Raw genomic sequence first — 11,771 nt, 5'->3', positions numbered from 1 at the left:
CTCGCGGCTCCTCCCTGCGGGGGGGGGCGGCCGGGGCCGGGGGGAGGCCCAGCCCGCCGCAGGCGCCTGCCGCGGCCCGAGCGGCAGCCGCGGCCCAGGCCGAGCGCCACCCGGCCCCGACCCGGGCCAGGCCTGCGTAGCCCGGTCCCCGGGCGGCTGCGGGAGACTCCGGGGAGCGGTCTCGTGCGTTGTGTCGCCGCATATTCAGGTGAACTCGCCAAGGGAGGCTCAAGCCATTGTGCCAGCCACCGCCACGGCGGCCAGGGGCGGCCGGCACCCCGCGGGTGGCGCTGCACGGCGCGGCCTGCGCGCCCCCGCGGCCTCTCACGCCCGGTGCTCTGGGGGCCAGGCCCGGCGGGGCGGCCGGCGCCGGTGGGTGCCTGCGGGCGAGGCCGGCCGGGCTCAGCGCTGGCACCGGCGGCTCCCGCTGCTGCCAGCCCCAGCAGCACCGTGTGCCCGGGCAGGCTGCGGCTGCCGGGCAGCTCAGGCCAGCACGGGGCCAGTGGCCGCGGGCGGGACCCCCAGCCTGGGCGAGGGTCACCAACAGCTCCCGCTTGGCAGAGTTTTGACCAAAAAGACGTAACAGTGGGGGAGGCCTGGTTTGCCATGGATATATCTGAAATCAAACTGGCTGAAATATTTAATTTTTTTCTCCCTACGCTACTTTCAGAGGTTGAGCTAAAAAACACCAGTAAAATAAATGGAAGTTGGAAGAGGTTGTTTCATTCTGGGCTGAACAAAATGCTTCAGGTTTGTGCAAATTACTTCCCCCTGCAACAACATCAGCCCCTGCTTCTTGGCTTGGTGCATGTGCTTGGCTGTTTGGCTGCCAGATCTGAAAAATTCATCCTCTGCCCTGATCTATCCTGGACGTCTGTTGTTTTGGGAGACAGAGTGTGTTGAGTGCTGGGCTGTTTGGACCTGGGGAAGTCAGCTGAGGTGTGTCCTACTTTCTCATCCTTCAAAGAACCATCTAATCCCCCCAGCTCTTCCCAGCGTGCGCAGCTCCACTAGCTCACTCAATGCTCCTTAACACAGCGAGGTGTAAACCCTCCTTTGCTGTGGCAGTGGCAATGTTTCACTAGTGCCCTCCGACAGCCTGAGGGTATAATGGGCATTGCCCGTTATTAACAAAATACTCATAGGAGGATAGTTCAGCTTTTGCAAGACAGTCTCAGCCTGCTCCATTTTCAGACCTCTCTCCAGACTTCCCATCCCCAGCAGCTGGAGGTGGTTCCTTCCCCACCAAAGCAGCTTCTCCAAGGCCAGGAGCTTTGTGCATCCTGCATCCTCCTCCACTCATTTGCCTGGCAGAGTATGAACGGACATCTTTGAAATGAAACACCCTAGGAAGTGTGGGCAGGGACACTGCTGTCCCAAAAGGTCTCAGCAAACACTATACCCAGTGGTCAGATATAAGTGTGACTTAACAGTGCTTGAAGACAAAGCTCTACATTCTGCTTCTTCAGTTTTTGAGACCCTGCTTGCCCCAGACCAGACCAGCCTCTGCTGCTTTTGTGTTTCTGACAAACCAAAACAGCTGTCACCTGTGGGCAGCTAAATCCCAGCAGCTGTGAGCACAGCCTTTGCAAACTTGGAAATGAAGCTGGGGAAACGCAGAGAGGATGACACCTCCACGGAGGGGACAGAGGCTCCTCAAAAGCATGCTCCCAGCTCCAACAGGCACCACTTGGCTTTAAGGACATCCCAAGCACTGTTAAAGACAAGTGATGTCCCCTTGCTGGACCAAAACCACAGGTAACAAGTTCACATCTTGCTGTGTGCTCAGCCATTGCCGCTGCAAAGTTACCCTGTGGTAGCAACTCTTTTACCTGGGGCCTGACAACTGAGGTTGCCAACACACAAGACGCCCAGCTGCACAGCCACCTCTTAACACCTGCCAGCACATCTTTACGCCCACACCATTTCTCTCTTTAACACCAAAAAAACCTTGCATTAAAGTTTTAACAGATACTATGCTTGAAGCCCAAGAAAGATCACAAATTTCTCTGCCAATTCCACACCAAAACACAGTTGCTCCTCTCCTCACAACAAGGTTAGGCCATGGAATCTCTCACTCTCCTTCCTGCCAGGGACTGGCTTCTTTTTCTGAGATCCAAAGTGATATTCCTCCAGGTCTGCAGCTAGTAAAGAGCTTCACAAAACTGCTGAGGACAGAGGTGCCGCCGCAGCCCCTGTGCCCCCTACTGCAGTCCTTACTCCTGTCAGCTGCTGCTCTTTCATCCTAGCATTCTACTTCGTGTTCTCTGCTAGACCATCCCTGTGTCAATCTCTCAAGTATCTGAAAAACCCCCTTGTTTTTACAGTGCTCATCACTGTAGGATGCTCAGCTCCATTCTACAGGCTGCCACATCCCCTTGAGCTTCTTAAAATTAACCTCATTTCTTTGGGGGATGAAGACACAGCTTTAGCTTTGTTGGTGATCAGCACTGGGGATACCTGCTTCTAGCCATTGAGGCACCCCTTAAAACAGAAACCTTAAGAGATTAAAAGCTTGCAACTGAGCAACTGCAATCATTAACTTACCTGGAGCCTTGAGAAGATCCAAAGACCAATGTCTCTTCTGCATGGTCATGATAACCCACCCACAGTACTGTGTTCAGCTCTGGAGACCCAAACATAAGGACATGGACCTGTTGGAGCAGGGAGGCCACAAAGACGCTCAGGGGGCTGGAGCACCTCTCTGCTGAAGACAGGCTGAGAGAGTTGGGGCAGTTCAGCCTGGAGAAGAGAAGGCTCCAGGGAGATCTTACAGCACATTCCAGTGCCTAAAGGGGGCCGACAAGAAAGCTGGAGAGGGGCTTTTTACAGGGGCATGTAGTGATAGGGCAAGGGGGGCGGCTTTAAACTGAAAGAGGGTATGTGTAGATTAGATTTAGTAAGAAATTCTTTGCTGTGAGGGTGGTGATGCATTGGCACAGGCTGCCAAGAGCAGCTGTGGGTGCCCCATCCCTGACAGCATCCAACCCTTGGACAGGGGGGCTTGGAGCAACCTGGTCTCATGGGAGGTGTCCCTGTCCACAGCAGGGGGTGGGAACTAGATGGTCTTTAAGGTCCCTTCAGACCCAGACCATTCCTCAAAAGCAGATCCTCCACAGGTTCTTCCTCAGCTTCCAACCACTAGAACTGTAGAGAACTGCAAAGACCAAGAAATTTGGCTGGTAGGACTGTAGGTAAGCAAGAAATAAAGCAGAGGGGCAGGTAAGCAACTCTCCAGCTCTGTGCATTTTACAGCAGTGCTTCAGGCCCTGCTCTGGAACAGATTCGGGCACTCTGCAACACAGCAGTGGCTCTCCCATGTCACAGGGCAGGCAGGGACAGCTGCTGAAGGAGCAGAACTTAAATAGAGGCAACAGTTAGCTTAATCTGCTTAATCACCCATTAAAGCATGGATCTAAACATTAGCTACTACTTCCACTACAAATGCTTCTGGCCCCTTCAGAAGTGCAGGACCAAAGCCTGCAGCACAAGAGACCTAAGAATCCCAAAGAGCTGCTGACTTAGGTATTTACCAAAAATCAGAACTCTTAAAGGAATCCCACACTCACACCATTTTACAAAACTTCAAAGACCAGAGGATACGGAAGCTGCACAGTGGATTATCCAGGCGACGTTTATTAGAGCATTTCAAGTATACAATGATTTTACTGACGGCTGTGAGCAGCTAAGATGCAAACAGATGCCAGTAGACAGGGCAACCTAGAACTAGCAGGCTATGCAATTCTTGTGGAAAACTAATGCTTTCAGCTGAAAGAAGAGGAAAAGGAAGTATCAGACTAAAAGACTGAGCAAGTTTGGGGATGGGAAGGAGAAAATGTAGAAGTTTTTATCTGAGATTACTTACTTAAATTGGCAACTCACAAGTAGCAGAAGCCGTCTGCTATTGCACTCTTCCCTTGGCATCCCAAGGACCTAAAATAGCCAGGTGTGAGGTTTTGTTCCACCAAGAACAGACAGTGTTTTCCCTGGTAAGAATGGAGACCTGCACCAGTGGGTGAATCTGGAGCCATAGCTCAGCACTTAAGAGATTTAGAACACTGGCTTTGCATACCCATATGTGAGAACCAGGCTGTTGGACTTCCATCAGCAAGGAAGCAATGCAGACTTTCAGCAAGAGCATCCTAAAACTATCAGCTCCTCACTATAAGGCAGCTTTAGGTCAGGACTCTTTTTTGGGTGCCTGAGCTGTTGTTTATAAAAGCAAGGACCACATGGCAACAAGACTACAAGGTCCTCTGACAATAACAAGGATTGTGCGTGTTCCCCAAGAACTATTTCTTGAAGACATATCCTTAAAAATACCTTAAAGCAGACTTCCCCATTGATGCACAAAAAGGGCATGACTAGGGAGGAACTGAACTATGAAGTGATCAGCTCACAAAAAGCACCTCACAAACCAGAGGCTATGTACTTTGCCTGATTTGCAAGCTACTAATTCTGTATTTTAAGGTAATAGCTGCCTCAATTGCATCTTAGTCTCCTGCATTCATTGACAAGGAGAAGCTGAATTCAAGAGCTTAAATAAAAAAGAAAGAATTTAAATGCTTGACATTCAAAAAGGTATCTCCAGAATAACTGTCCTTCAAAGACTACTAAGCTCTGAGATATTCAATGGCAACTTAGTAGTCAGTCTAGCAGAGTGCAGTGGAGTTTCTAAGCCTCCTGAATACACCTTTGTTAACCAGATTTATCACAATTCTATCTAGCAAAATTGCTTAAAAATTTGTCTTCGTCAAAGACCATTTGAAAGCTCTGGTCAACAACTGATTTGCAAGTAAAACAAAAAAATATTAGAAATGGTAACAACACAGTCTGTTTAATCAAATCTGATCTGATTGCTAGAAAAACAGGCTAAGGACAGCCACTTAGCTCATATCCTGGATGCTGCAGTGCCTTCCTCCCATGTACCCTACAACTGCTTTTTAGAAACTGTTTGTCTAAAGGACAACAATGGAAGACAAGTCAGGATTTAATGACAGATTTCAAACAAAAAGGCATACACACATTAAATTAACAAGATTCAACCTTCAGCACAGAGGAGTATGACAGAGTTACTGGCTAGAGTCACGGAAAGTTCCAAATTTGAACGGTCTTGAACCACTTCCAAAAATTCCAATGGCTTTTTAATAGTTCCAACAATTAACAGGTATATAAAACGGAGACGGACTTCTCCAGCAGAAGAGTTGGGGCTCTTCCAGGCTAATCAAACTGCTGGTACAGAAGGGAGTTGATTTGACTTTCCCCACCTTCCCACCAGTCCACTAAAGACTAAGATTTATTAAAACCTTCTTGATTTACTGACGACTAATTTAACAGGAAAAAGCCGCAGACTGTGTCAATCATAGTGGATGGCAGTATAGAAGATTATCCAAACAACCTGTGGAGAGGAAAGGAAGTGAAGGTTATCTCAGTGCCTCTGGGGAGGGTTCAGAGAGAAAACAAGCCTCACACCCTGCTCTCAACAGAGGACTGGGGACTGAACTGCAGCTTTGAGATGGTCTTGAAGAGATGCTGGGATCATGATGTGCCACAAACGGCATTCAGCTTGCTTGCCTTCTGGGGTGATTAGCTCTCCACATTAAAATCCCACCATAGTCCTTCTAGTGATTAAGAAACACCACCACATCAAGCGCTGAGCATGTTCAGAGATGTGGGGGGAAGGAAGTAAGGGAAAAACAAAGACACCCAACATAAAAGGTTGGGTGTAACTAGCTCTAGATGAAATTCCACCAGGATATCTAGGACAGAGGATGGGGAGACATAAAAGTTAAGGGTTGATGCAGAAGTATAGCTGCCTGTATTTACATCCTTTCCTACAGAGAAATCCCAGGCACTAATACTGTATTTCAAAACCAGTAGCCATCAGATTTTTGGGGTTTCTTTCCCAGTCAACTCCACTTATTAGATGATGTTAACATGTCTCTATTCTATCTGTGCACCACCTCACCTGATTTTCTCCCAGGTCTTTTCCCTCAGAAAGTGTATCAACTTAAGCAAGAGGCATTACCAGAAACAGTGCAAAAGATGTCATGAATCCTTCTTTTGTTAGCTCCCACGTCCCGCCATACTCCTCCTCATCTATCTGCTGGAAGCTACTGAAGTAGAGGTATAGAACACCAGCATTGATCAGGCAGAATCTGGAAGAGATAAGGAAGCGTCATTTTGGTGATAAAGGGTGCAGGTATCCAATATGCCATACTGCAATGTAGCAGTGAAACATCTTTCATCTGCAGCAGAGAGGAAGCAAAGAGGAATGCTGTTCCTGCAGCGCTTCCCAGGCAGCTCAGTCACTTCTGTAGAAGAGCACCTCCAGGTCAGCTTGCCGTAGCATGCTAGGTTCAGATGAAGTTCAGCTCACAAGGCACAACCTGCTTCTAGTAAGGCTCAATAGACAGTGGTCAAGCTGGAGGTATCAGCAGATCTGCAAACCCTGCAAGTTTTCCCACCCTGTAGATCAGCAGCAGTCCTGCTCCCACACAGAATCCAACTTCCTTGCGTGTACTACTTGATTTTGAGGCTGCCAAGAGGGAGGGCTGTCGAAAGCCAAAGAAGGCTCCACAGCGCCCTCTGAGCCATAGCTCTGGGGTTCAACCTGAGACAACTCAGCAGTCTCCAGTCTGTGCCAACAGTTACACTGCAATGGGGAGCAAAAAAAAGCGACCTCCTGTTTGTCCATAGATGCATTTGGCTTTACGCCACCCCAACTTAGGGCTGGGGCAACCTGGGAAGTTACAGGTATGTTTCTGGAAAGAAAGCTGTGTAGAAAAGGGCAATGCAGGAAGACATACAAGTTCAGCGACTGGCAGCAAGCTGTGAGCAGCTGTGTGACTGCATACTACAGAGAAACCACGTGCACAGTTCTAGAAGCTTTTAGTGTTTCCACTGTACACCAAATCACTTTTTCTTATTAACATTTATCACAGGAATTGGCTTAGGTGCCTTGTGAATTAATGGATGACTGAGTAAGAACAATACTTCTCAGCTACTGCATATCTGTTACTGGGGGCACTTTAGATTTAACTGTTTGCATGTAGCTATTGAGTTCCTGTTGGAGCATCACTGCTTTACAGACCCTTTTCCCTAAATTTCAACCTTTTTTTTTCTTCTTAGAGACACTTGCAGCTGCTCCCTCCACTTTCTTGCCACAGCCAGGATGCTCAGGAGGAGGGACAAGATGACAAGTCAATTTTGCCTAAGAAAAGCCGTGAGGTTGTGTGCTTGACTAGGAGACCTTGACTAGGCAGAGACATTTGCAAATGTAGATTCCCCAGAGCAGACACAGTGACTTCCCACAGCTGGTGTTGAGAAAGCAGGTGTCTCTCCGGTGTCCCCTGCAGAAACTTTCAGGCACTTGTCAGGGCCAAAGAAATTTTCATTGCGTAACTCAGAGCACTCACTGCAGCCTTTGGACACCTGCTAGGAGGTAACCTGAATCCTATGTCCCAGTGGGGATCTGATGCATATATACCCTTCTAAGGCACTGCCTTCCCGCCACACCATGGCTGAAAGAACAACCTCAGCAAGCTGGGAGCACCACGGGAGCACTGCCAATGGCGCCACTTTGCCTGCTTGTTACCTACGGTCTTTGGTGTTTTGAAGAAACCTTTTCTTTTTCAAAGATAAGCGGCCCCTCTCGTCTACTAACAAAACCTCTTCTCCAAGGAGGTCTCCTGACTCAAAGAGAAGGACTACCACACCTTCCCCTCTATGGGCCTTACTTCTTAGGTAGCCACACTAGGCACCATACTCATAGCCTAGTATTCACACATGCAGGAAACAGGTCACTTCACAAGTCAACTGAACCTCTCATTCCCTCCTTCTACCCCTGCCCCCTTTAATATTAATAAAACAAGTCATTTTTAAAAAAGCATTAATCAGGCTGAGAAGAGAGAAAGAGGCTGATGAAGACACGTTATGATTTGTATGAATTCCATGACAAATAACAGTCTGGCTTTAAACAACATTGGCTTTAAGACACACAGCAGACAGAGACTGTGCTTGGCCAGCCCAATGTTTTTAGCCCAGCTTTAAACCAGACACCAAGTCAAATCCAAATGTGGGAAAGTACATGAGATAGAAAAGGAAATAAACCTTACACTGCTATTCCCACGAATCCCTTCAGTGGAACTACTCCCCAGATGATTCCCAAAATAACTGCAATGATCTGCCGGAACCAGTAGATCACATCTAAAAACTCGTCCTGAGGAGATAAAGCACAAGAAAGATTTTGGCATTTACTTTTTCCTTTTTGTAAAGCATCACACAATTAACAGGTGAAAATTTAACACATTGAATGCTTAATTTTCCATTCCAAGTATAAGATACTGTACTCAGAGCAGATGAAAGCAGCTTGTGGCTTCATGTACTCTGGACTTCTCTGCTTCCAAATTAAATACATGGCTTTGTCCCCCAATGGGCTAACAGCAGAGGTGAACAAGTATCTAGTCCCCTTGTTTACTAAAGATTCACTTATATAAAAATTCACTGGAATAAAATTTTAATGCTTTAAGACTATTATAGCCACTCTCAGTGCCCCAGGCCCTCCCCTACCCAGAAACAAGAGGTACCAGTAGCCAGTCCTCACGCCAACTCCAAACCACAAACCCTGTCTTGCACATACTATAAGTGCATCTGCATTCTTTCAGAGCAGCAGTGAAGTGGTCATTCCTGTTTGCCCACAGGGTCAATACAACTGTAAGCATTCCAGCTGGACAACGCTGACTTGTGCTTTACATAAAAAGCACTTCTGCTTGCATCTTCTTCTCTAGCCTCCCCAAGGATGGGATTGCCCCAGCATACCCCATAATACCAACAGCCTTTATGATTTTACTGTAGGATGTGCAAACTTGTTCGGCTCTATGCAGAAGACTAGAATCCACACCAGATATGGTCACAATTCTCAGTCATTTTAGCCTTCAGTTCACATCCTGTTGCATCAAACCAGCCTGCCATTGCTCCCCTCACTAACTCTGACATTCCTGCCCAGTTTGTCAGAGGGGGAAGAGGTCGAGTATGGGAGAGCTCCACCAGTTCTGTAAGCAACAGCAACTGCTAAGAACAAAGTGACACAGATTCATGTCTGTCCCCCAAGGAAAAGCAAGGCAGAGTCTGCACCTTCTCCATGCTGGCAAAGCCAAGAAACCAGGGAGTAGATGTCCCCAGCAGGTGGGCCACAGGCCCTGGCCATGCTAGGGGTATGGCAGGACCTGGGATGCTGCAGGAGCACTGAGCTCCTTGCAGGCATGTTGCTGGGGGGCACAGGAAGCAGCAGGAAGAGGCACTGACATTGAGGAAGGAGTATTACAGAACACAGGAAATACACAGAGGAAAAACAGCTTCACTAGTGCTAAAAACACTGGGAGGTCTGTGGGTGACATGTTTTTACTCACACTTGGAAGGTCTGCTGACAAACATGAGCAAAATGTACAAGCTGAGCACATGCATGGGATTTTGTAGAAACCAAATCTCTTTTTGCACATGGGATGGCAGGGCTTGGTGCAGCAAAGCAGACTGCAAACGGCTGAACAACTGCCATGACCTTACTCTTCCGTGAGAACATACCCACGCTGTGACACTGAAACGGAGAAACTCTCACAAGCCTGTTCCTGCTGCTGCCCTTTCCCTTCAGACCTGAACTGGTCAGATGGATTTGCAAATATATTTATCCCCATCTTCTTAAAGTAAATTCCATTTCTAGTTTTCTTTTACTTACACGAAGTAATGTTTTATTTAAACCTAGAAGAGTTTAATCCAAAAGCGAAATTTAACTGAGATACCAGCATCAACGCAGCTTGTTTCCTTTGGCTGCGGGCCCGGGAGCAGTGAAGGACGGCCTCTGCCGTGGGGCACGGCGCAGCAGCGGGGCCGCCCGGTCCCAGGACACACGCAGAACGAGCCCTCCGGTAAGCGAGGCGCCGGCCCAAGGCGCGCTGGCCCCCAGCGTGGGAGTCCCGCGGCGTTAACGCGGCCCCGGGCCCCTCCACGGGGGCTGCGGGCTCGGCCCCCCGGCGGCGGGGGCGCGCACCCGGGGAGCGAAGCACGGTACAATGCGGCGCTGCCGGCGAGATGCACTTCGGCAGGCTTCGGAGCCGCCTGGCCGGCACCGGGGGCACTACCCGCCGCCCCCGCGGCTGCAGCCGCCGTGCCGGGCACTGCCGAGCCTGCTGCGGCCCGGGCCCGCCCCCGCGCCACCACCTCCTCGCCCAACGGCGGCTCCGACGCCGCCGGGCACGGCCGGGCGAGAGCCCTGGACAGGTCGCGGCCGCGCCTGGCTAGGCAGCAGCACCGGCTACCGGCCCCGGTACCGCCAGAAGGGAGCCGCGCCCCGCTCCCAACCCCCGCCAGCGGGCCGAAGGCTGGCAGCGGGACACCCCGGCCCTACCCGGGCCCAGGCCCGCGCCCGCACCCCGTGAGCGACCCCCGCCGCGGCCCCACCTTGTCGTGCCAGGCGGAGTCGCTGCGCAGGGCCTTGCCCCACACGGAGCCGCGCCCGGCCGCGCCACCGTTGACCACCGTGTGCTGCTGCGCGTGCGGCGGCTCCTCCCTGCGCCGCGCGCCGCTCATCCTCCTGCGCGCCCCGGCCCCGCCGCCGGCCCCGCCGCCGGCCCGGAAGCGGCCGCCGCGCACCGTCACCCGCCCGCGCCCCCGCTCCGCCAATCCCGGCGCCGCCGCGCATTACACGTGACCGGAGAGCGCCCGCCCCCTACGGCAGCGGAGAGGGGCCAGGTGGAAGCGCGGCGCGTGTTGCGCTCGGGGAGCCGAGCAGGGTGGAGGCGGAGCCTAGGCGTGGAGTAGGCGGGACTTGAGGGCGGGCGGGCGGGGCCTGGCGCGGGAGCGCGGTGCTCGGGGGCGGCGGCCCGGCGCCCAGGGGGGGCCGAGGAGGGACCCCCGGCCCGTGCAGCGGCCCTTCGGCCAGACCTGTGGCCCCCACGCCCCGCCCCGTGAGGGCAGCGGCCCGGCGGCGAAGCAGGCGGGGACGGGGAGGGCCGGCCGGCTCGGTGCTGCTGGGGCCATGCGAGGCGCTGCTGGACGACCTCGACCTTGCGGTGGCCCTCGCTGGGCGTGCTGAGCCCCGGCCCTGTCAAGGTCCCTCGTGTGGTGTTACTCCTTCCCCGCCTGCTCCCGCACAGCCCTGGGTGCTGGCAGGCTGTCAGGGCTGCGGTTCCGTTTCCCCATTAATGCGCGCTGGGCCGAGGCTCTGCATTTCTGTCTGCGGCACAAACCAGCCAAGGCGTGAGGTGCTGAGCTGCCGGGGAGCCCAACTGCCCTGCCTGTGGTGCTCAGTGCTTCAGCTGCTGCACGTTTCAGCAGGGCCTGGGAACCTGCAGGAGCAGGCTGGACCCACCTGAGCCACACGCGGTTAGCACAGGGCGGAGCAGGCAGATGTGTCCTTGTCCCAGACTGCTGATGGCTTCCAGCTGAGGCCGTGTGCTTTAGATACAGATTATGCAAGATACATTGGGACTTGAAAAGTATCTTGCCCCGCTCCAGCTGTCAGGCCCCTGAACGTGTCCAGCCGCTTGGGCATTTGCCACCAGCCCAAGGCTGGTCCAAGCCAACGGACCCACGCTGCGTTAGCAGGGAGGGGATGCACAGTGCAGGGTCATCCCATATTGCCGGCGAGACCTTTGCCCCTCACACCCCCACCATGACTGGGCCCTTTGCCGAGTGGCCAGGTCTCATGTGGTCCGGCTCCAGTCGTGCCCCTGGCGTGCTCCTCAGGTGCTTGGGAAACAGCAGCCCCCCTCCTG

General features: G+C 52.2%; 1 protein-coding gene across 1 annotated transcript; it reads right to left on the bottom strand.

Moving 5' to 3' along the window:
- Positions 1–3,615: 3,615 nt before the first annotated feature.
- RAB5IF (RAB5 interacting factor) lies at positions 3,616–10,649 on the bottom strand. The gene is made up of 4 exons (XM_055813747.1): positions 10,456–10,649; positions 8,118–8,221; positions 6,029–6,158; positions 3,616–5,398 (listed from the first exon to the last, which is right to left on the bottom strand). Exons 1-4 carry the CDS (start codon positions 10,582–10,584, stop codon positions 5,357–5,359), a joined length of 405 nt encoding a protein of 134 aa, XP_055669722.1. The 5' UTR covers positions 10,585–10,649; the 3' UTR covers positions 3,616–5,356.
- Positions 10,650–11,771: the final 1,122 nt, after the last annotated feature.

The sequence above is a fragment of the Falco peregrinus genome, chromosome 9 (genome assembly GCF_023634155.1).
Source record: "Falco peregrinus isolate bFalPer1 chromosome 9, bFalPer1.pri, whole genome shotgun sequence".
In the NCBI taxonomy this organism is placed as follows: Eukaryota; Metazoa; Chordata; class Aves; order Falconiformes; family Falconidae; genus Falco; species Falco peregrinus.
Note: the sequence above shows the minus strand (reverse complement) of the source record. Positions and strands in the feature narration are given on the sequence as shown.

Coding starts and splice junctions, on each gene's coding strand:
- RAB5IF (XM_055813747.1), bottom strand. CDS start 10,584: ATGAGCGGCGCGCGGCGCAGGGAGGAGCCGCCGCACGCGCAGCAGCAC. Junction 8,222..10,455: donor ACTCCGCCTGGCACGACAAG/GTGGGGCCGCGG, acceptor TTATCTCCTCAG/GACGAGTTTTTAGATGTGAT. Junction 5,399..6,028: donor CATCTTTTGCACTGTTTCTG/GTAATGCCTCTT, acceptor TCCTCTCCACAG/GTTGTTTGGATAATCTTCTA.